Source organism: Moschus berezovskii, chromosome 6 (assembly GCF_049115385.1).
Source record: "Moschus berezovskii isolate FMDL1 chromosome 6, NW_MosBer_1.0, whole genome shotgun sequence".
In the NCBI taxonomy this organism is placed as follows: domain Eukaryota; kingdom Metazoa; phylum Chordata; class Mammalia; order Artiodactyla; family Moschidae; genus Moschus; species Moschus berezovskii.
Window position 1 is genome coordinate 40,121,833 of NC_142465.1, and position 25,350 is coordinate 40,147,182.

At 38.0% G+C, this 25,350-nt stretch overlaps 1 protein-coding gene across 1 annotated transcript in view; it reads left to right on the forward strand.

Annotated features, from left to right (window-relative positions):
- NELL2 (neural EGFL like 2) overlaps nucleotides 1-24,283 on the forward strand; it is a 400,566-nt gene extending 376,283 nt beyond the window's left edge. The window contains exons 17-20 of the mRNA XM_055394732.2: nucleotides 6,347-6,540; nucleotides 8,751-8,927; nucleotides 10,359-10,583; nucleotides 23,585-24,283. Coding sequence (XP_055250707.1) covers nucleotides 6,347-6,540; nucleotides 8,751-8,927; nucleotides 10,359-10,583; nucleotides 23,585-23,635 — 647 coding nt within the window. The 3' untranslated portion in view covers nucleotides 23,636-24,283. The remainder of the gene's footprint in view (nucleotides 1-6,346; nucleotides 6,541-8,750; nucleotides 8,928-10,358; nucleotides 10,584-23,584) is intronic.
- The last annotated feature ends 1,067 nt before the right edge of the window (nucleotides 24,284-25,350 follow it).

Genomic DNA, 25,350 nt, shown 5'->3' on the forward strand with positions numbered 1-25,350 from the left:
GAAAAATCCACAGCAGTAGGTTTACAATTATTCTTAAGTATAATAGTCATATTTGAAGATATTAATGAATAACTTTTTACTGTTGCACTACTTTTTAGACTGTGTAATCTACAACATACCTGTTGATAAGCTTCATGCATACAAACTGTAAATTATTTTGCTCATCCATTTACCTCAGAGGTGTAGACATTTAATCCCTAGAAAATGTGCAAGGATACCAATTTCCTTATCCACATCATCATTTCTAATGTGCCTGAAAATTTGTCTCTCTCTGAGACAAGGCCAAGTTATTTTTTTTTCCATGTAGGAATATCGCATTTCATGCCCACATTTCCTTTTTTTTAAAGCTTTTATTTCTAGATTATTTTATGCTTGGTGAGGTATTTTTGAACTTGTATGACAAAAAGAAAATGTTTATGTGGTAGTATCTTTGAGTATTATGTTCAAAACAAATACTGTAAATTGTTACCTTAAATCAAGGGAAACTATGAAAATGAAATGAATCTATTTCAAATCGTGAAGTAGTTACTGAATATATGTACCGGTACCTTGCGGTACTTTACCAGGCATCTGCTGTAAACAGAAATGAAGGAGGTATGGCCACTGCTCTCAGCTTATAGTAGAGATAAAATATATACAGTAACAACTGTCACGGAGAAGGCAATGGCAAGCCACTCCAGTACTCTTGCCTAGAAAATCCCATGGATGGAGGAGCCTGGTGGGCTGCAGTCCGTGGGGTCGCTAAGGGTCGGACACGACTGAGCGACTTCACTTTCACTTTTCACTTTCACACACTGGAGAAGGAAATGGCAACCCACTCCAGTGTTCTTGCCTGGAGAATCCCAGGGACGGGGGAGCCTTGTGGGCTTCCGTCTATGGGGTCGCACAGAGTTGGACATGACTGAAGTGACTTAGCAACAACTGTCATATAAGATAGAATGTGGAGAGTTTCTCAACAGAGGAGAAAAGCTACAAAGCTGAAAATGATGAGTACATAAGGAAAGAATAAATTCAGAGCCATAAGATAACAAAGAGAAATTATTTTCTGTTGGGGTTAAGAAAGGATTGAGTATCTATCTAGGGTTGTTTCAGGACTTAAGTATGATATGACATTGCGCACCTTAAGATAGGGACAGAAAGTGCAAGCAGAGGAAGCAGTTTTAAATGCCTTTCTCAGAAGTTTGAGCTTGAGTCTGAAGGTCTATTTTTGAGAAAGGGAATGATTAAAGTGTATCTCTGCCAAATCCATATTTTGGCCCCGTCCTATTTTCTGAACCCCAGACCTGTATTTCCAACTACTTACTAATCAGCTCTACATGGAAACTCATAGGAAAGTATGTCTTAAACTAACTCATGTCTTTGCTTATTCCTGCCACCCACTTCTGTTACCAAGTCCAAGCTTGCTCTGCTTGCTGCAAAACAGGTCAGTAAGTCCAAGTGACAAGGTGTTGTGGCAAGGAATATGACTTTATTCGGAAAGTCGACTGACCGAGAGGATGGCAGGCTTATGTCTCAAAATAACTGTCTTGTCAGGGAGAAAATCCAGGTTCTTTTATGGAAACAGGAAAAAAAGTAATGAGGAGCTAAAGTCAAAGGGCAGAATAGAGAGGGAAAGGCCAAGAGAACACACTGTTCACAGCAAACACTCTATTTCAACAACACAAGAGATGACTCTACACATGGACATCACCAGATGGTCAATACCGAAATCCGATTGATTATATTATATGCAGCCAAAGATAGAGAAGCTCTATACAGTCACCTTGTGTGCACCAGGACCCAGGAAAAAGGAGCGGTAACCCCACAAGAGACTGGCTCAGACTTGCCCATGAGTGTCTAGGAATCTCCAGTGGAGACATGGGTCAAGGTCAGGGGCACTGCGTGTGGCATTGCCTGTGAGGGACCATATGAAGGAGGTCACCATTATCTTCATTACCTACACCATAGTTTGACTTCAGGTCAAACAACAGGGAGGAAACACAGCCCCACCCATCAACAGAACACTGGACTGAAGATTTACTGGGCATAGCCCCACCCATCAGAACCAGTTTCCCCCTCAGTTAGTCTCTCCATCAGGAAGCTTCCATAAGCCCATCCTCATCCACCAGAGGGCAGACAGAATGAAAACCACAATCACAGAAAACTAATCAAATTGATCACATGGACCACAGCCTTGTCTAATTCAATGAAACTACGAACCATGCCATGTAGGGCCACCCAAGATGGTCAGGTCATGGTGGAGAGTTCTGACAAAATGTGGTCCACTGGAGAAGGGAATGGCAAACCACTTCAGCATTCTTGCCTTGAAAACCCCATGAACACCATGAAAAGGCAAAAATATAGGACACTGAAAGATGAACTCTATGGGAGATCAGTGGAGAAATAACTCCAGAAAGAAGAAGAGATGGAGCCAAGTCAAAAACAACACCCAGTTGTGGATGTGACTGGTGATGGAAGTCAAGTCCGATGCTATAAAGAGCAATAGTGCATAGGAACCTGGAATATTAGGTCCATGAATCAAGGAAAATTGGAAGTGGTCAAACAGGAGATGGAAAGAGTGAACATTGACATTTTAGGACTCAGTGAACTAAAATGGACTGGAATTGGTGAATTCAACTCAGATGACCATTATATCTACTACTGTGGGCAGGAATCCCTTAGAAGAAATGGAGTTGCCATCATAGTCAACAAAAGAGCCCAAAATGCAGTACTTGGATGCAATCTCAAAAACGACAGAAGGATCTCTGTTTCCAAGGCAAACCATTCATTATCACAGTAATCCGGGTTTATGTCCTGAGCAGTAATGCTGAAGAAACTGAAGTTGAATGATTCTATGAAGACCTACAAGACCTTCTAGAACTAACACCCAAAAAAGATGTCCTTTTCAATATAAAGGACTGGAATACAAAAGTAGGAGGTCAAGAGACACCTAGAGTAGCAGGCAAATTTGGCCTTGGAGTACAAAACAAGAGAATGCACTGGTCACAGCAAACACCCACTTTCAACAACACAAGAGAAGACTACACATGGACATCACCAGATGCTCAGTACCAAAATCATGCTGATTATATTCTTTGCAGTCAAGATAGAGAAGCTCTATATGGTCAACAAAAATAAAACTGGAAGGTGACTGTAGCTCAGATCATGAACTTCTTATTGCCAAATTCAAACTTAAATTTAAGAAAGTAGGGAAAACCACTAGCCCATTCAAGTATGACCTAAATCAAATCCCTTACAATTATACAGTGGAAGTGACAAATAGATTCAAGGGATTAGATATGTTAGAGTACCTGAAGAACTATGGACAGAGTTTCATAACATGGTACAGGGGGTGGTGATCTAAACCATGCCCAAGACAAAGAAATGCAAAAAGGCAAAATGATTGTCTGAGGAGGCCTTACAAATAGCTGAAAAAAACAGGAGAAGTGAAAGACAAAGGATAAAAGAAAAGAGATACCCATTTGAATGCAGAGTTCCAAAGAATAGCGAGGAAAGCTAAGAAAGCCTTCCTCAGTGATCAATATAAAGAAACTGAGGAAACAATAGAATGGGAAAGGTTACAGATCTCTTCAAGAAAATGAGACACAAAAGGAACATTTCTTGTAAAGACGGGCACAATAAAGGACAGAAACGGTATTAAGAAGCAGAAGATATTAAGAAGAGGTGCAAGAATACACAGACTATACAAAAAAGATCTTCATGACACAGATGACCATGATGGTGTGATCACTCACCTGGAGCCAGACATCCTGGAGTGTGAAAACAAGTGGGCCTTAGAAAGCATCACTACAAACAAAGCTAGTGGAGGTGATGGAATTCCAGTTGAGCTATGTCAAATCCTAAAAGATGAAGTCGCCCCCTTCTCCTCCTGCCTTCAATGGTTCCTAGCATCAGGGTCTTTTCCAATGAGTTGGCTCTTTCCATCAGGTGGCCAAAGTATTAGAGCTTCAGCTTCAGTATACTAATGTGATAGGAAGCAAGTAAATGAAATTTATCAGGGAGAGGGAAGGACCTGTGTCAGAAACTGCTGTCAGCTGAAAGCAGGAACTGAGACTTGACCACTGGCTTTGGCAACATTATTTCTCCAATCACTCACTAAAGAAATAATCAATATTTTTAAAGTTGGAATTTCTATATACCATAGTATAATTTTCAAAGCAGAATACACATTCTTTATGTATATGTAATGTAGGAATCTTACAATAAAATTGTATATAAAAATAAATGCCAAAATTTTATACTACCATTCAATTGAGAATAGTTTTTGCACTGAGAAACCCGGTATAGATAACAAGCAAGAAAGATAAGGTAAGTTCAAATTAATTCAGATCTCATAGGACAGCAAAAGGTAAGAGTTAGTCCATCATGATGTTTCTGCTTAAATATTAATATTTCTCCAGGTATGACAAGTACATGCCAGCCATTGTTGTAAGCAACTTTTTATTCTATTTCTTTATTGTTAATATACTTTGAGTACATATTCTCTTTGTACCTAAATATCTTTTCTTCGTTGTCTTCTGCATCAAATCCAAGGACTTTCTCTGCTTTTAACCAAACAAACAAAGCTGTTACTAGAAATTTTATTTTAAATGTCAGGCAAAATGAGATGATTGTTCAAGTCCAGCCATTGCCATTAATGAAATAATGTCTTTATATTAGCAGATATTTAAAGAGAGAAATATATAAAACATATATACATGTAATGGATATTAAAAGATATATTAAGAGGTATTTGTAGAGATTGTGGTCAGAGAGACCAAACAACTATGATTAGTGGTGTTGTTTTTGCTTCCTATAATTGCTAATTATAAGAATATTTAATGCAGACTAATATCAACTCTGAGGATACTTTATTATTCCAAATAGAGCAAATATATAGACCTGCTGTATAAAGTTCATTTCCTCACCAAGAGAAATTTTTTTTCAGATCTGATATACACCTATATATCTGATATATAGGCGTATATACTAATACAATTATATAAATGTATTTTTTAAGATTTTCATGTATTCTCATGCTGTTATTTTTTTATCATGGTCTTTTTTATACAGTATTATCCTTGACAAATCAACCTATATTAAAGTTTACTATAGCTGTAATAGAAATCTTTTCAGCTATCCTCTCAATTCATTGGTTTTGTTGCTATGAGAACTAATAAAAATCAAAGTACATAGAAATAATCATGTAACTTATGTCAGGAATGCATATATGATAGAACTTAAATATTTAGGAATTGAAATGTGGCTAAAATATAATCTTGACTAGTTTATTTCCTTTACAATGTTGAAATCAAAGCATTTAAGGAGGATAGTTACTAAATCCTATAATTTTTAAGGAAAATCAGTGTACATTCTGCTGGTTAAAAGCTATACATTCCATCTTCTCTCTATCCCTCTTTTCCTGCTGTGATTTAGTTCTTTTTTCTTGACCTTTACTCAGATGAAAAAGGAAATAACTCCTTACTGCCACTCATACAATATCCCTGGAATGATTTTGGCTTATGACCTTTAAATGATGGGGATAAATAAAATGAATCACATCTGCTTGCTTGGACCTGATCTGTGGGTCAACATATGTTTGCTTTTCATCTGTATGAAAATGCTTTAGGCTATGATTGCCATGGAGTAGGTGAAGTCAGGTGAAGAATGGGCAGGTGCCAATTGAGTCAGGCAGGAGATGAAATGATGATATGAAATGGGAAAGCTGAGAAGTGGGGAATTCTTTGTAAGAGATGCTGATTGCTTGTGATCACTTGCCTTTCCATGGTTGAAGGGCAGGGTGTAAGGACCGTGTGCAAATGCCTGGACCATTAAGGGAAGAACACCTGAGCAGAATGCTGGAAAGAGCTTACCTGACAGTGACATGGCTGTGGAACAGGGCTTGAAACTGAATGAAAATGCCTCAGGGCTTCCATAACATTTCATCCCCCATGAGGAAGGGATTTTCTGGAAGCACCTTTTTAACATTGAGGATGATTTTGCCAATTAAAAAAACATAGGCACTTCTAGAATTTCCACTGCCAAACTGTGTTTGATATATTGAGTCCTATCCTTAACTTTAAAAAAAAATAAATGTTTCATAAGGCCTAATGATATTTACAGAGATATAAAAGTTGAAAATCTAGCCAAGGCTATTTGGTGTTTGAAATCAAGTATGATAATATTTTCCTGTGAAATCCCAAGATCATTAACATTGCTTTAGTCAGCATTAATAGGAAATACATGCCAGCAAGATGAAAATTAATTTACGGTTGAATGCTTTATGTCAGGAGACAACTTGCCTGATCACAGTTATTTGAAACAGCATATTCTAAGCACATTGCCTGATGCTTTTTCTTGGCTGTAGATATTGACGAGTGTGGGACTGGGAGGCACAGCTGTGCCAATGACACCATTTGCTTTAACTTGGATGGTGGATATGATTGCCGATGTCCTCATGGAAAGAACTGCACAGGGGATTGCATCCACGATGGAAAAATTAAGCACAACGGTCAGATTTGGGTGCTGGAAAATGACCGCTGTTCTGTGTGTTCATGTCAGGTTGGTATAAACAAAACATTGTGACCATTTTTATCAAGATGTAATTTGCATGTATTTCAAGTGTACGGCTTGATAAACAAATGCATACATCTGATTAATTTCTGCACAATTAATATCACATAACATTTTCATCTACCCAGATTGGCTGGCCTCTGCCCTTTCTTAATCCCATAGCCCCAGACACAAGTAAACACTGTTTCCTGTTTCTACAGATTAGATTTGTTTTTTCTCCAGCCTCATATAAGTGGAATCATATAACACAGTTGGCCTTCCCTATCTGCAGGATCTGCATTCATGGATTCAGCCAACTGTGGAGCAAAAATACTTGAGAAAATAATTCCATAAAGTTCTGAAAAGCAAAACTTTCATTTTCCTGACCCCAGCAACTTTTTACATAAGTTTTATATTATATTAGATATTATAAGTGATCTAGAAATAATTTAAAGTATATGGGAGATTATGTATAGGTTGTATGCAAATACTGTGCCATTTTATATAAGGGACTTGAGCATCCATGGATTTTGGTATCCATCTGCAACCTGGAAATAATCCCCCAGGCATATGAGATGAAAACTGTACATATTCTTTTGTGTCTGACATTCGTCTTAGCATTATGCTTTGACACTCAATTATATTCATTACCTGTATAAGTAACCATAACCCTTTTTCTTACTGAATAGTGATCCCTTGTACAGAAATACCACAATGTGTTTATTCAGTGATAAAATTTTGATTCTGACTAGGCTAATGTTTTTATAGTCACAATAGTATATTTGAATGAATGCATAAATGAAGCCAGAATGAACATGCTATGGCCTGCAAGTGAAAAAACGCCTATTTGGGTTATATTTCAGTTTTAGAGAGGTGTTCTGGGTACCCAGTTGATAATAGAAATTTAAATTATAGTTAAATAATAATACCAAGGACTCAACTATTATTAAAGAAATTGATAACAGCTTATACAAATTATAAGGTTAACATATCTATAAACTTAATAATATGTAAAACTGGATGCTGCTGCTACTGCTGCTACGTCACATCAGTTGTGTCCGACTCTGTGCGACCCCACAGATGGCAGCCCACCAGGCTCCTCTGTCCCTGGTATTCTCCAGGTCAGAACACTGGAGTGGGTTGCCATTTCCTTCTCCAATGCATGAAAGTGAAAAGTGAAGTCGCTCAGTCGTGTCCGACTCTTAGCAATCCCATAGACTGCAGCCTACCAGGCTCCTCCATCCATGGGAGTTTCCAGGCAACAGTACTGGAGTGGGTCACCAGTGCCTTCTCCGAAACTGGATGACTACCTACCAAATATAAACATACAATCCCTTACACAAAACAAACTTTAGTTAGTATTCAAATTACAAGTACATAAAAATTTATATATACATACGCGAATTTATTTGCACATAAGAGCCATGCAGTGGTTATCATACTATACTGGTTATTTCTGAAAAAATTTTTCCAATCAAGTCATTTAAAGAGTAATGTGCAGAAAGAAAATGGGAAGTTCTCCGGCTTGAGTAATTTCTGGGTGTTAGCTACAAATAAGAATTTTAAAGAAAATCAGTTATATTTAGAAAAGAGTGTGAGTCATCTCAAACTTCCAAATCAACATCTGAAATTATAGGTATGGTGCTGATGCTCAGTTGCTCAGGTGTGTCTGACCCTTTGTGGCCCCATGGACAGTAACCCACCAGGCTCTTCTGTCCATGGGATTTCCCAGGCAAGAATACTGGAGTGGGTTGCCATATCCTCCTCCAGAGGATCTTCCTGGCCCAGCGATGGAACCCATGTCTCTTGCATCTCCTGCATTGACAGGCGGATTCTTTACCACTAGCGCCACCTGGGAAGCCGGATTTTAGATATATTATGTAATACATATGTATATATAGATATATAGATATAATTATATTCTATGAATATAGATATATTAAGAATATATCTATATATGTTCCCCTGGAGGAGGAAAGCAATATTCTTGCCTGGAGAATCCTCATGGACAGAGGAGCCTGGCAGGCTACGGTCCATAGGCTCACAAAGAGTCGGACATGAATGAAGTGACTTAGCACAGCACAGCACATATATATAATGTCTATATAGGTGTTTATAAACATAGGTACTCACACATACAGACACACCCACATACATATGATATCAGTATATTGAGACACAGAGGCTCTTGGTAACTACTTTTTCTCCTTGTCATACAGAATGGATTTGTAATGTGTCGACGGATGGTCTGTGACTGTGAGAATCCCACAGTTGATCTTTTCTGCTGCCCTGAATGTGACCCAAGGTTGAGCAGTCAGTGCCTCCATCAAAACGGGGAAACCTTGTACAATAGTGGTGACACCTGGGTTCAGAATTGCCAGCAGTGCCGCTGCCTGGTAAGTTTGGCTTCCTAAAGTTCAGTAAACATTACGCCCAGAATCAAAATAGGAAAGCAACCTCCCCTGCCCCTCCACCAATATTCAGTACCTGGCCATAGCGCTGGAAGTTACAAAATGTGAACCTAATTATGATGACAAGGTGATGGTTCTACATTCAGGACCTGAGAAGGAGTATCCAGGCGTAGATGCAAAACACCATGCCATGTCAGTCTTTCAGGAAAATCTCCAGAGCTCCAAAGAAGAAAAGGCTGTCCTCACTTTCCCAATCCCGCTCAGCCTAGGTTTACTTAAAAACAGTTATGAACAGAACAATGGCATTCAAAAAAATCCTTTTTTCCAAGTAAACCTTTTTTTAATCCATTTATGTCAATTATGCTCTGACTTAAGAAATCAAAAACAAAAAACAATACCTTTTTTCTTTCTAAAAATTGTTACTGTCAATGCTATTCCGGCGGGAACCCTGTTTTACACATAGTTGAATTTGCAGTAACTATTAGAATGTTAGAGTTGAATATATATATATATATGAAACTTCTGCTGGAAACTAAAAAGAAAATAAAGACTTGATAAGAAGACCCCAGTCATTTTTCATGTTGCCGAATTTTTTGCTTCTTTCTATAGTGTAAATGAAAATTCATCTACATGTCTTTATAGAAGAAAGTTTCATAGATACTAGTCTTAAAGTTAAGACCAGTTTCCTTTCTATTTGTGTGAGGATATTTTTAAGGCAATGCTTTTTTGTTGCTTCCTTTTTATACTTTCAACCCAAAACTCAATTGAAAGAGAAAGGTCAGTTTTATGCCTGAAGGCTGCTTTCATCTCCCAAGACCATGAGACTCAGAATTATGAAGAAAATAGGAAACAGGTGGGAACTAAATTTTAAAAAGATCCAATTCACACAATTTTCCCATGTGGAATAAAAATGACTGAAATCAGCTCCTAGGTTTGTTTTTTTTCCAAAGTCCATACACTGAGAAATGTATAAATGAACAAAGAAAAATTATCAAATTTCCTTCATATTTCAATTTACTTTCTTGTCAGTGGACAAAACTTTCTTTTTGCAGAAGGGAATAAATGAGAAAGTAGGGTAAAAGATTGAAAGTAAGAAATAAGCATCTCATAGGCAAAAAAGCTAAGTAAAAATCTCTTCTGTAGTAAACATTTCTTTGTCATGGGAAAGAGAGGGCATGTCCACTTGATTGTTTTAAGAGAATTGGCTTTTGCTTTCCTTTATTGCTATTCTTATTTAATCCATGAAGACTATTTCATAATCCATTTACAGTATAGATCTCATGTGTGGATTCCCTACAACATTCATGGCTGTGAAGGTCTAAGTATGAATGTCCATCAAAGAAATTGAGTATTCAGTAAAAACTATGTTCCCTCCCTCCCTCTCCCTCTGCCCTTGTCCATCTGCTTTCCTTATAGCAAGGGGAAGTTGACTGTTGGCCCCTGCCTTGCCCAGAGGTGGAGTGTGAATTCAGTGTCCTCCCCGAGAATGAGTGCTGCCCACGCTGTGTCACCGACCCTTGCCAGGCCGACACCATCCGCAATGACATCACCAAAACTTGCCTGGATGAGATGAATGTGGTTCGCTTCACTGGGTCCTCTTGGATCAAACATGGCACTGAGTGTACTCTCTGCCAGTGCAAGGTAAAACCCACTATATTCAAGTAGGGAGCACTTGGCCAGCTGTGCCCAGGAATCATAGATATTAATGTGGCCAATGAGAAGCACCTTCCTTCCTATTTACTGTTCAAACAGAGTTGGGAGGAGGACCACTCACCTTAATTAGTGCCAAAGCTGACTGTCCTGTGCATCCTCTAATGCATTTTCAGGGAGAAGGAGGTGCTTGGTCTGAAACCAGAATGATGGTTACTTATATCACTGAAACAGAAAGAACCTATGTAAATTTCCCTAAAGCATCTAACTGTACACATCTTTAAAAAAAATAGTACAACACCAAGCTTCATGTTTCTTTCATGATAGAGGACAATATTATTTTATTGATTTTTATCTAGTCTTTTTATGATACAAGATATATCAACAAGGTAAACATACTGTGTTTTCCAAAGTGAAAATCAATATGGCAAAAATGGGCATATTTCTTGGTTTGTTGTGGTCAGTTACATTGAGTTGAAAAATTTAAGACTTGTTGTTTACCCTATTTTATTCCTACAGCTGGAGAAAAATCATTATAAAGATTTTTCTTTTCATTCTCATAGGAAAATAAAACATTATGTCTTTTACTTCACTGAGAAAAAATATACTGATAGTGTAGACAGGGTATATAGAATTCAAAAATGGTGACAAAGTTGAAAACTTTCTACTTTGATTATTGTTCCTACAAATATTTGATTCAGTGGTCATTGTACTTCAGAGTCAAAGTTTTAGAATCAACACTAAAGCTAATAATCTGGAAAGCTTAACAACAAGAAAGCAAAGATGTCAGATTTTTCCTAGTATAGCAAAGCCAGATATATCTATCTACTCTGCTTCTTTAAATGAACATTTCCATTTAAAAATTTTTTTCAGTAGACCAATTTAATTCCGATTCACATAGTACAAATTTCTTACTAGAGTGACTTGATGTAACATGACAAAGAAATATGAAATGCTTTAAGTTTGAGATGCTATTATTATCTATTTCACACCGAAATTTCTAGCTCTTTTAATCAATGCAATTTGTCAATCAAGCACAGCTTTTTGGGAGGAACATTTAATGCAGTCTTCTAAAAGTGCATTAGCACATTTGAAAGTTACTTTTACTACAAAAAATTACTAGCAATGTATATGCAGTGCCATTTTAATATACATTTAATCTGAATACATATGCCTTTAGTGGTGCATTATCTAGAAACTTCAGCATTAATGATTAATAGGGAAATACTTTCTGACATTTAATTGCCAAAGATATTTGAGTCTCTTTACATTCTTAATCTACTATTAGATTATTGTTCTGAGCAGTGACAACAAAAATATATACTGAGTGATGCAATGTAAAACACACCAGATATAGCTCAGACAGATACTTCCAACAAGAAAAATGCAATCAGTAATAGGCAGAAATATTACAGTATTTTCTGGGGGTAAAGAGTGTGAATGAGCTTGTCATTCACTGCCTTACAAACAACTAGGATTTTTTGACTCCTAGTAGAAATTTTTCCATAAAGTGTATTTTGGCATTAAATTCATTTCTTGACAGATAACTGCCATTTCTCAGAAGTTACTATTTGATGCCATTTCCTTTTTCCCTTCTTATTAAGTTGAGTTATAAGAATATGCTCAATGCTACCCAATGTATCCCTAATAGTCATTTTATTATATTTATTTTTTGCTATTGTAAAAATAAAATTTATGCCAAATAGGCTTGAGAGATTGCATTGGAGGTAAGCATTCATCACAGTTCGATACTGTCAGAGCACTATTTGCACTTACTATTTCTGCATCCCACTAAATCTGAGTTATTGGTGCAGTCAATAAATACAAGTTGTGTGGGGTATTATGCCAGGGTAGAACGATAACCAAAAACAGCAAAAATTGTTCCTGGAATTTTTTCCACAGCAGGTTATCATCTAGAGCTCTGCTATCCAGTACCGTAGTCAGAAGCCACGTGTGGCTATTTAAATTCATTGAAATTAAACTAAGAATCCAGTTCCTCAGTCACACGAGCCACATTTCAAGTGCTCACATGTGCCCGTGGCTATCATAGTAGACAGCACATGCAGAGAACAATTCTTTCATGGCAGAATATCCTATAGGAAAGCACTGGTCTAGAGGTGAAGAATGGGGCATCTGCAATCAGGCTACCTGGATTCAGAGCCTGGTCCACCACACTAGCAATGTCACTTCAAGGGACATTTATAAATCTCTCTGTGACTCCATTTCTCTCACCTAAAACTTGGAATAATAATATTACATAAGAATAATTAAATTACCTACTTGAGAAAGTTGCTTTAAAAATTAAGTGAAATGGTCCCCACAAAAAGTCTCCTATACGTTTCATACACATTCAGAGTAGTGCTCAATAAATTTTGTCTATTATTACTGTTGGTAGTGGACAACAGAAATATTTAGTCATGAAAGAGATAGAGACAGCATTACTCACTGTGAAGGACTCTCTGAAGGAAGAATGAACTGTGCTAAGAGGCTGTCCAACAAGTGAACCAATTTTACTTCCTGAGAAATTAAGAATTAGCTGGGAGAAATAGGGTTAAGAGCTTCCCTTTCCTTTTTAAAGATGTCTTTAAATTTAAATTGCTTAGGTTAAAAAAAAAAATGTTTCCTTCACTCAGAAGTTGAACTCTCATCAAAAGTGAATTACTAATACTGTCTTTCCTAAATCTGATAGAGACTACACAACTTCAGAGAGCTTTCAGGCAATCATGCTTTGAGTTCCAGGCAATAAAGAGGGATGTACCCAGTTGATAAATAAGGAAGGAAGAGATATTAGAAGGTCAAGTCAGAATACTGGAATGGGTCGCCATTTCCTTCTCCAGTGGATCTTCCAACCCAGGGATCGAACCCGGGACCCCTGCATTGTAGGCAGATTCTTTACCGACTGAGCCACCAGGAGGCAAATAAAAAATGGAAGTGTTAGTCACTCACTCAGTAGTATCCAACTCTTGGCGACCCCATGGACTGTAGCCAGCCAGGCTTCTCTGTCCTTGTAATTCTCCAGGCAAGAATACTGGATTGAGTTGCCATTCCATTCTCCAGGGGATCTTCCTGACCCAGGGATCAGAACCTAGATTTCCTGCATTGCAGGCAGATTCTTTACCATCTGAGCCACTAAGGAGTAATATAGTCAGAAGATCTTTGTAGATCAAAAGAGAAGAAAGCATCAGTCTATGAATCCTGGAATGACTGGATAGCAATTTGAGGGATGTAAGTTGTGTATACTAGTATGCTATGTATCAAAACATATCCCATGTGGAAAAAGTGTTAGATATTAAAAATAAATCAAAATAAAGATAAGTAATCAAATATTTATCAAAAGTCTAGAAGGGAGATGACTTTTCTAACTGAAAAATGATAAAATATACCTCAAAAAATTTATATAGAAAAAATGCTATAGATAGACAAAATTAGCAAAGTATAAAATCACAACTAGAGACTGGAAAAATATGTTCAGCAGGTATGATATCTTTCAGTTCAGCTCAGTTCAATCGCTCAGTCGTGTCCAACTCTCCGCGACCCCATGAATCATAGCACGCCAGGCCTCCCTATCCATCACCAACTCCGGGAGTTCACTCAAACTCATGTCCATCAAGTCAGTGATGCCATCCAGCCATCTCATTCTCTATCATCCCCTTCTCCTTCTGCCCCCAATCCCTCCCAGCATCAGAGTCTTTTCCAGTGAGTCAGCTCATCGCATGAGGTGGCTAAAGTTTGGAGTTTCAGCTTCAGCATCAGTCCTTCTAATGAACACCCAGGACTGATCTCTTTTAGAATGGACTGGTTGGATCTCCTTGCAGTCCAAGGGACTCTCAAGAGTCTTCTCCATCACCACAGTTCAAAAGCATCAATTCTTCAGCGATTAGCTTTCTTCAGAGTCCAACTCTCACATCCATACACGACCACTGGAAAAACCATAGCCTTGACTAGAAGGACCTTGGTTGGGAAAGTAATGTCTCTGCTTTTTAATATACTACCTAGGTTGGTCATAACTTTCCTTCCAAGGAGCAAGCGTCTTTTAATTTCATGGCTGCAGTCAGCATCCGCAGTGATTTTGGAGCCCCAAAAAATAAAGTCTGACACTGTTTCCACTGTTTTCCCATCTATTTCCCATGAAGTGGTGGGACCAGATGCCATGATCTTTGTTTTCTGAATGTTGAGCTTCAAGCCAACCTTTTCACTCTCCTCTTTCACTTTCATCAAGAGGCTTTTGAGTTCCTCTTCACTTTCTGCCATAAGGGTGGTGTCATCTGCATATCTGAAGTTATTGATATTTCTCCCAGCAATCTTGATTCCAGCTCGTGCTTCTTCCATCCCAGGGTTCCTCATGATGTACTCCGCATATAAGTTAAATAAGCAAGGTGACAATATAAAACCTTGACGTATTCCTTTTCCTATTTGGAACTAGTCTGTTGTTCCATGTACAGTTCTGACTGTTGCTTCCTGACCTGCATACAGGTTTCTCAAGAGGCAGGTCAGGTGGTCTGGTATTCCCATTTCTTTCAGAATTTTCCACAGTTTATTGTGATGCAGTGTTAGTGACATTGAAAAATACAATCAAGAGTCTCACATATACCTCCTAGTCCCATTCCCATCTCCACAGAAATATCCAGAAAATCTTATTAATCCTGAGTCTCAGAATCCAACCAAAAGAAATAATCTAAAATATGGAACAGTTTTTTGAGGAATCTCCACACTGTTCTCCATAGTGGCTGTACTAGTTTGCATTCCCACCAACAGTGTAAGAGGGTTCCCTTCTCTCCACACCCTCTCCAGCATTTATTGCATGTAGACTTTTGGATAGCAGCCACTCTGACTGGTGTGAAATGGTATCTCATTGTGGTTTTGATTTGCATTTCTCTGATTATGAGGGATGTTGAGCATTTTTTCATGTGTTTGTTAGCCATCTTTATGTCTTCTTTGGAGAAATGTCTGCTTAGTTCTTTGGCCCTTTTTTTGATTGGATCGTTTATTTTTCTGGAGTTGAGCTGCAGGAGCTGCTTGTATATTTTGGATTAATTCTTTGTCAGTTGTTTCATTTGCTATTATTTTCCCCCATTCTGAAGGCTGTCTTTTCACCTTGCTTATAGTTTCCTTTGCCCTGCAGAAGCTTTTAATTTTAATTAGGTCTCATTTGTTTATTTTTGCTTTAATTTCCAATATTCTGGGAGGTGGGTCATGGAGGATCCTGCTGTGATTTATGTCGGATATGATCCAGCAATCGCACTCCTGGGCATACCCACTGAGGAAACCAGAATTGAAAGAGACACATGTACTCCAATGTTCATCGCAGTACTGTTTATAATAGCAAGGACATGGAAGCAACCTAGATGTCCATCTGCAGATGAATGGATAAGAAAGCTTAGGTACATATACACAATGGAGTATTACTCAGCCATTAAAAAGAATCCATTTGAATCAGTTCTAATGAGGTGGATGAAACTGGAGCCTATTATACAGAGTGAAGTAAGCCAGAAAGAAAAACACCAATACAGTATACTAACGCATATATATGGAATTTAGAAAGATGGAAATGATAACCCTGTATACGAGACATCAAAAGAGACATAGGTGTATAGAACAATCTTTGGGACTCTGTGGGAGAGGGCAAGGGTGGGATGATTTGGGAGAATGGCATTGAAACATGTATATTATCATATGTGAAATGAATCACCAGTCCAAGTTCGACACATGATACAGGATGCTCAGGGCTGGCGCACGGGGATGACCCAGAGGGAGGATAAGGGGAGGAGGGAGGAGGGAGGCGGGTTCAGGAAGGGGAACTCATGTACACCTGGGGCGGATTCATATCAGTGTATGGCAAAACCAACCAATATAATATTGTAAAATAATTAGCCTCCAATAAAAAATTTAAAAATATAATAATAAAATATGGAACAAACTGTGTGCATCATAATATTCACCTCAACTTTACTTGGCATGCAGAATCAAAAAGAAATCAAAATACCCAACAATGTTAAGATGGTTAAATAAATTATGATGAGGGCATGGCAACCTAGTCCAGTATTCTTCTCTGTCCTACTCCACATGGACCGAGAAGCCTGGTGGGCTACAGTCCATGGAGTTGTGACGAGTCAGACACAAGTGAGCAGTTAAGCACACAGCATGTGATATAACATAAACTCCAGGAGGTAGTGAAGGACAGGGAGGTATGGAGTGCTACAGTCCATGGGGTCACAGAGTGGGACATGATTGAGTGACTGAACAACAACAGCAAAATCTAACAAGTAATACTACAACTATACATTATATGTAATTATATGATTACATCATTCGATCATTCAAGTACCAACAATGCTGATAATAAAAATTAAGATAAAAATACTCTGTGATTATATATGCACTTTGATTACAAGAAGGCTGAAAATCTATGAAGCTATACTAAAATATTGATAATAGCAGAATTTAAAATATATTCATTTTTATGTAGATTATTTATAGACAGGGAAGCCTGGTGTGCTGCAGTGTGTGGGGTCACAAAGAGTCAGACATGACTTAGCAACTGAACAACAACAACAATTTATAGCACATATATGTACATATATTATAATTTCGCATATATTTATTCTGTTAATATAATTTATAAACATTAATGTATTAATAATAGTGTTTTATAAAATTATATTAAATTTGTATGCTAATAAAATATTTTATGCTTTGTGTATATTATATAGAAAAATTTTACTGAAAGCTGAAAGTCAACTGTCTTCTAATCTTGATTTTATAGAGTTTAGTATGCAAAAACTGATGAGGACTTCTTTACCAATAAAATATAGCCAGAAATAACATGGTGTTAAGGAAACTTACTGTTATTATGTAAAAATAATTAGATTTTTAATGTTATGGCAGTTGATGGTTACTATTCCTAGCAACCTAAGTTTCAGTGGATCACCTTTTATTCTAGGTTTTATCAAGGTAATGTTTGTTAAGGTAAAATACATAGCATTTTTGTGCAAATTTTTTAAGTTTGATGAATCAAAATATAGAATATTTTCAACAGTCTAGCAAGTACCTTTTTGCCCCCTTCTAGGCAATACCTATTCCTGTAGGAAACCTCAATTTTATTTCATTAAAACAAATGTATTTTGCCTATTTAAAAATTCATATGTGTATCACACAGTATGTATTATTTTATGACTAATGGGGAATTGACCAGTTTATCATTATGTAATGCCCCTCTTTATCTCTAACAAGATTTCTAGACAAGAAGTCAGTTTTGTCTGGTACTTATGTGACCACACACTATATTGTTTGATTCATCAACTTTCAACCTGTCTATCAGTTCAGTTCAGTCGCTCAGCCGTGTCCGAGTCTTTGCGACCCCATGATTCACAGCACGCCAGGCCTCCCTGTTCATCACCAACCTCCGGAGTTCACTCAAACTAGTCGGTGATGCCAACCAGCCATCTCATTCTCTGTCGTCCCCGTCTCCTCCCGCCACCAATCCTTCCCAGCATCAGAGTCTTTTCCAGTGAGTCAACTTGTCGCATGAGATGGCCAAAGTATTGGAGTTTCACCTTTAGCATCAGTCCTTCCAATGAACACCCAGGATTGATCTCCTTTAGAATGGACTGGTTGGATCTCCTTGCAGTCCAAGGGACTCTCAAGAGTCTTCTCCAGCACCACAGTTCAAAAGCATCAATTCTTCGGCGATCAGCTTTCTTCAGAGTCCAACTCTCACATCCATACACGACCACTGGAAAAACCATAGCCTTGACTAGAAGGACCTTGGTTGGGAAAGTAATGTCTCTGCTTTTTAATATACTACCTAGGTTGGTCATAACTTTCCTTCCAAGGAGCAAGCGTCTTTTAATTTCATGGCTGCAGTCAGCATCTGCAGTGATTTTGGAGCCCCAAAAAATAAAGTCTGACACTGTTTCCACTGTTTTCCCATCTATTTCCCATGAAGTGGTGGGACCAGATGCCATGATCTTTGTTTTCTGAATGTTGAGCTTCAAGCCAACCTTTTCACTCTCCTCTTTCACTTTCATCAAGAGGCTTTTGAGTTCCTCTTCACTTTCTGCCATAAGGGTGGTGTCATCTGCATATCTGAGGTTATTGATATTTCTCCCAGCAATCTTGATTCCAGCTTGTGCTTCTTCCAGCCCAGGGTTCCTCATGATGTACTCTGCATATAAGTTAAATAAGCAAGGTGACAATATACAGTCTTGACGTACTCCTTTTCCTATTTGGAACCAGTGTGTTGTTCCATGTACAGTTCTGACTGTTGCTTCCTGACCTGCATACAGGTTTCTCAAGAGGCAGGTCAGGTGGTCTGGTATTCTCATCTCTTTCAGAATTTTCCACAGTTTATTGTGATGCATCCACACAGTCAAAGGCTTTGGCATAGTCAATGAAGCAGAAATAGATGTTTTTCTGGAACTCTCTTAGTTTTATATTTAGAATACATATTTATAGATAATATATAAATAGTTTTTACTTTTTAATCCAGTGTGACAGTTTCTGTCTTTTAACTGAAGTGTTTAGTCGATTTATATTTGATGGTGTTTTTGATATTCATGTATTTAAGGGCCACCATTTTGTGATTTGTTTTCTGATTGTTCCATTTGTTGTTTTTTTAATATTCTTACATATCCAAGGAAAGTATCCACTTGCTTTCCTTCTGTTTATTTTTATATTAGTTTTATATAAGTTTTTCTATTATTCAATTTTAATTTTTCTTTTAGATTCTTAACTATAACTCTTTATATTGTTATTTTTTGTTGTTGGCCTATGCAACAACTAATATAATAATATAACCAAAAAACTTTGGGTTTTATAATTTTGATTATGATACACTTAAGTGTGATTTTTCTTTTTGTCTTTATTCTCTTTGGGATTTGCTGGGCTTTTTTAATATCTAAGTTGATTTTTTTCTCATCAAATTTGAGAAAAATTTGGCCATTGTTTCTTCAGATATTTTGTCTGCCACGCTTTCTCTTTCTTATTCTCCGGGGCCTCCAATCACACATGTGTTATATGGTTTAATATTACCTTGAAGGTCACTGAGATTCTATTTCTACTTCAATCCTTTTCTCTTTGTTTTAAAGACTGGATAATTTCTTTTTTTTAATTTATTTATTTTGCTGCTGCTGCTGCTGCTGCTGCTAAGTCACTTCAGTCGTGTCTGACTCTGTGTGACCCCATAGACGGAAGCCCACCAGGCTCCCCCGTCCCTGGGATTCTCCAGGCAAGAACACTGGAGTGGGTTGCCATTTCCTTCTCCAGTGTGTGAAAGTGAAAAGTGAAAGTTAAGTCGCTCAGTCGTGTCTGACCCTTAGCGACCCCAGGGACTGCAGCCTACCAGGTTCCTACATCCATGGGATTTTCTAGGCAAGAGAACTGGAGTGGCTTGCCATTGCCTTCTCCGTTATTTATTTTAATTGGAGGCTAATTACTTTACATTTTTGTATTGGTTTAGCCATACATTGACATGAATCTGCCCCAGGTGTACATGTGTTCCCCATCCTGAACCCCCCTCCCACCTACCTCCCCATCCCATCCCTCTGGTTCATCCCGGTGCACCAGCCCTGAGCATCCTGTATCATGCATTGAACCTGGACTGGCAATTTGTTTCACATATGATAATATACATGTTTCAAATTTCTATTTTTTTTTTCAAATTTACAGACTACTTCTGCGATCTCTAATCCTGTGTTAAGCTCATCCAAGGTTTTTTCCATTTCAAATACTGTACTTTTCAGTTCCAGAATTGTTATTTAATTTTATTTTTAGTTTCATTACTCTGCTGCAATTTACAACCTTTTCATTCATTATGACCTTTTTTTTTTTCTTCACATCTTTGTACACATTTGTAATAGGTACTTTCTAGTCTTTATCTGGGTTTCCCTGGTGGCTCAAAGGGTAAAGAATCCATTTGTAATGCAGGAGACCCAGGTTAGATCCCTGGTTCAGGAAAATCCCCTGGAGAAGGGAATGGCTACTCACTCTAATATTCTTGCCTGGAGAATTCCATGGACAGAGGGAGCCTGGTGGCTACTATCTTTATCTGCATTTACACTAACTGGATTAACTCTGAGTCATTTCTCTTTTACTACTTTTTCTCTTGATGAGTCACTTTTTTCTGTTTTTATTTTCACATATCTAATAATGGTTATGGTTTATTGGATACTGTGGACAATATGGTAGTATAGACCCTCCATTCTGTTAGCTTCCGCTGAAGACTATTGTCATTCTAGCAGATTTCAAATTACAGCCAATAAACTTGCAGTTGAGAAGGCTGGACTTTTTATTAGTTAGATCTATTCCAGATGTACCTTTAGTTCTAGGGTGAATCTCTTAATCTTGAAACTGTTTTATTCCTAAACATGAAAGCCTGAAATTTTTTATCAGTCCCGTCTAACTTGGTAGGACACAGATTTTAAGCACTACTACCCACAGGGAGCAGCATCTGAAATATCTGCTCAGAGCTTTCCAGCTTCAAGCTGTGACTCTCTGATTGTCTTTTTAGAGTCTCCTCCGCAGTTCAAAGACCAGCCACTGATTTGAGGGGAGTTTACATGCTGATTCATTCCTTCCTTTCTAAGATATTTCCTTCTGAATTTCCAGGCACCCTGACAGCCCTAAATGTTGTCCTCCAACATCTGAAGCCTATCAGATTGTGGCTTTCTGCTTGAGTTGTAGTTACCCAAAGTTTCACAGGCTAGACAGTGCCCTGAGGGAAAATGCCGGGTAGAAATGAATCTCACCAATACATTTTCCTCCTTTCAGAGACTGAAATTCCTCGTGTCTGCTTGCTTTAGTCACTAATTCACTGATTTAAACAATTTGTACATTTTGTGCAAACTTTATAGTTATCCATATGAGAGATAGTCTTGTGTAAGTAACTATGCCATTAATGAAATTGGAACCCCAGTGGAATATTTTATTACTCTTTCTTATATCAACTAGGTTTCCCTAATTGAGGAGCAATCAATGGCATGATCTGTAGCATTCATGTTCCTATAGCAAAACATACTGATAGGGAATAAGAAAAACACTACTTGAAGATTTGGGGAAATATATCTTTTCTTCCTAAAATCTACTTATACTCCAGAAATTTCCCTAACTCTCTCTGCTCAAAATCCATACAATTTGAGGAATTGACATTCTTGGGAACTGGTACACCTCTCCCTTCACTGGGTCAATGAATTGGGAAAGATCATGTGACCAGGTTATGGTCAGAAATCCTCAGCCTCTGAGCATAACAGCAAAACTTTAAAACACTGCTAGAGAACTAAGAAATGATTGTCTGTCACACTTTTTTGCTGCCAGAGTAAGAATTCTGCTTAATAACAATTTTAAAAGAAAGAGGATTAAGTTAAATTGATAATATTCTTCTTGGATATAGACTGTCTTTTCTCTCATTTGGTAAGCTTCAACAAAGGCTAAAGTATCAAAGTCCTTTCTAAAGTTTTATCTGAACCTTTTGGTTTTATCATATTAAGGTCTGATACATTTTCAATTATGTAAAGTCAATTATCTGAGAGAATGTATCAAATAGAAGATGAGTTTTAGAGTCAGACTAACCTGTATTTTAATCCCAGTTGTACCCTTATATTAGCTATGAGATTTTGGACATATTTAAGCTTTCTGATCTTCAGTTTCTGAACCTAAAAATCATCACTATTAATAGTGATCCTACTGGGAATGCTCTGAGGTTGAAATTAGATAATGTATTTAAAGTGTCTGGTGAAGTTTCTGACATAGAGTATGCACTAAAAAAGTATAAGGATATTATCATCTTGTGATTGTGGTAATATCATTATTATTAGTGAGCCAGTGGAAGAAAGTAAGAGTCCAAAAATTCAAAAGAATAAGGTACAATTTTCTTCTTTTCTGTAATACATTGTACTGTTTTGGCTGTCATTGTTCAGTTGCTAAGTTGTGTCCAACTCTGCAACCTCATAGACTGTAGCACACCAGGCTCCTCCATCCTCCAGTATCTCCTGGAGTTTGCTGATGCTATCTAACCATCTCTTCCTCTGCCTCCGCTTTCTCCTTTTGCCTTCAATCTTCCCCAGAATCAGGGTCTTTTCCAATCAGTAGGCTCTTTGCATCAGGTGGCCAAAGTTTTGCAGCTTCAGAATCATTCCTTCCAATGAATATTGAAAGTTAATTTCCTTTAGAATTGACTGGTTTAATCTCCTTGCAATCCTGGGGACTCTCAAGAGCCTTCTCCAGCACCACAATTCAGAAGCATCAACTCTTCGGTGTTCAGCCTTCTTTATACTATTTTTTATACTATTTTGCTACTTTGTTATAAAAACCAATTATGCTTATTTGGCTCTTCCCTATTTTCCTTGCCTCATCGCTGCAGTTTTCTTCCCCAGCTTAGAATTCTTGCCAAGACAGAACCTTTTTAAGCTTCTTCACTACACAGAACTCTTTTCACTTTAAAGCCTGTACTCATTCTGTTCCCTGTGCTATTGGCATAACTTTTCACAGAACTATCTTGAAGTCTTGGTTTAAACATCGCTTCTATATAGAATTCTACTCTGGCCACCCAAGCTAAATAGCCAGACTTTTTATTAATCTCATAACATCACCTAGTTCGTTTCTTTTCTAGCACTTGTTACAATTTTTGATTGTACATTTGATTATTAATGGATAAAACTATAGACCCTGTCCTGTGAGAGTAGCAACCATATCTGCTTTATTCATCAGCATGTCTAGGGCTCAGTTTACTCAGTGCTTATTTTGTGAATGGGAAATAAAAGAACAAACGGGATCTAAGAGAGTGCCATGGAGTAAGTAAAGCTCGCCTATGATTTACCACAAATAACTGGCCATAGTCGGTTTTTAAGCGAGACGTGAAAAGTGATTAGGACATTGAACTTTCAGGAGCGTATAAATAACAAATAAACCGTTTGGTTATGTTATGTGTAACGATCAGTGAGTACTGAATAATGGCTTAAAAATTCATCCTGTGCCTTTTTCCCCTGTCTTTTCTCTAGAATGGCCACATCTGTTGCTCAGTGGATCCACAGTGCCTTCAGGAACTGTGAAGTTAACTGTCTCACTGGAAATTTCTGTTTAAAGAATGTTCTTTCATTAAAAAGACCAAAAAAAAAAAAAAAAAGGTAAAACTTAAACTGGATGATTTGTGGGCAGCTGAGTGCAACATTGTTATTAGCTGAGTGAACTTTCAATTATGAAATTCATGGAGCTTGAGAAAATCACAAAAGGAAATGGCTTGGGGCAAAACTAGATCAGAATTCCACCTCAACAGTGTCTGACGTCAAGCATGTAGAAGAATGGGTGTGAGATACATACCATGACATCATGACCCCTGGACATAAAGCCTGAGTTTATGGGAGCTTTGGAAACCTCTGGCTTCACTGGTGCAGAAAATACTCCTTTAGATCAGCATCTTCATGAATCAGTTCAGTTCTTCACTGCAAAAAATAAAATGTAAGGCAGTGAATGAGTTCTATTTTCAGAAACAAAGCAAAGAAGTTATAACATGTTATATGTACAATATACACTCTGAGAAGAAATCTGAACCGTTATTGTCATGATAAAAATAATGCACAGGCATGGTTACTTAATATTTTCTAACAAGAGAACTCATCCCTATTTCCTTGTTTTACTGCACTTATTTGGTTGAATTTGTTCAGTATAAGCTCGTTCTTGTGTAAAATTAAATAAATATTTCTCTTACCTTATAACATGTCCCGGTGTTTGCTTACTGTGTTCCTTTCCCCCAAACATTCTTCAACACACAAATTGCTTTCTAGTTCTGCTGATGAAACACTCCCACCTCCCAAGCTGAAAGGTGATTTTTGCTATATTACATGCCTAAATGGGGGGGGGGGGGGGTGTGTGTGTGAAGGATACCTTTGTTCTGCCTCTGTGGATCCCCTAGGTTGCCTTTTCAGTTCAGTTCAGTTCAGTCGCTCAGTCGTGTCTGACTCTCCGCAACCCCATGAATCACAGCACACCAGGCCTCCCTGTCCATCACCAACTCCCAGAGTTCACTCAAACTCATGTCCACAGAGTCGGTGATGCCATCCAGCCATCTCATTCTCAGTCGTCCCCGTCTCCTCCTGCCCCCAACCTTTCCCAGCATCAGAGTCTTTTCCAGTGAGTCAACTCGTCGCATGAGGTGGCCAAAGTATTGCAGTTTCAGCTTTAGCATCAGTCCTTCCAATGAACACCCAGGATCGATCTCCCTTAGAATGGACTGGTTGGATCTCCTTGCGGTACAAGGGACTCTCAAGAGTCTTCTCCAAGGTTGCCTTTTACCCTACCTCATATCCTGGGGACTGACTTATGTACAGCATATTAATAGGTTCTGTTGTCCTCTGAATTCTGATTCAGTTTGACTAGTGGCGACCACAGCAGGATATCAGAAAGAGAAAGTCTGGCTGTTTACTCTGCTGGTTCCTTTCCTGTCAGGTCACTGCCGTGGTTAGCTGTGTCACTGAAGGTGGCATCTCCGGACAGGTGGCCCTCCCTGTTCAGCTACCCTCTCCCAACTTCTGTTTTGCTTCTTCTGGCTTTAGGGATAATAACAACTCTGGCTGTTTTGTCTTTGTGGGTACCTGCTCAGTTTCTTGTTTTCCCTGTTTCCTATCGCTTCTTTATAAACGGTCCCTTTGTTAAACTCTCTTTAATTAGCCAGCTTGAGCGTGCCATCTGTTTCCTGCCAGGACTCTGACTGATGCCCATAAGGAAAGGAATATGTGAGGGTTGGGAATATCTTCAAAAATTCGTCCTT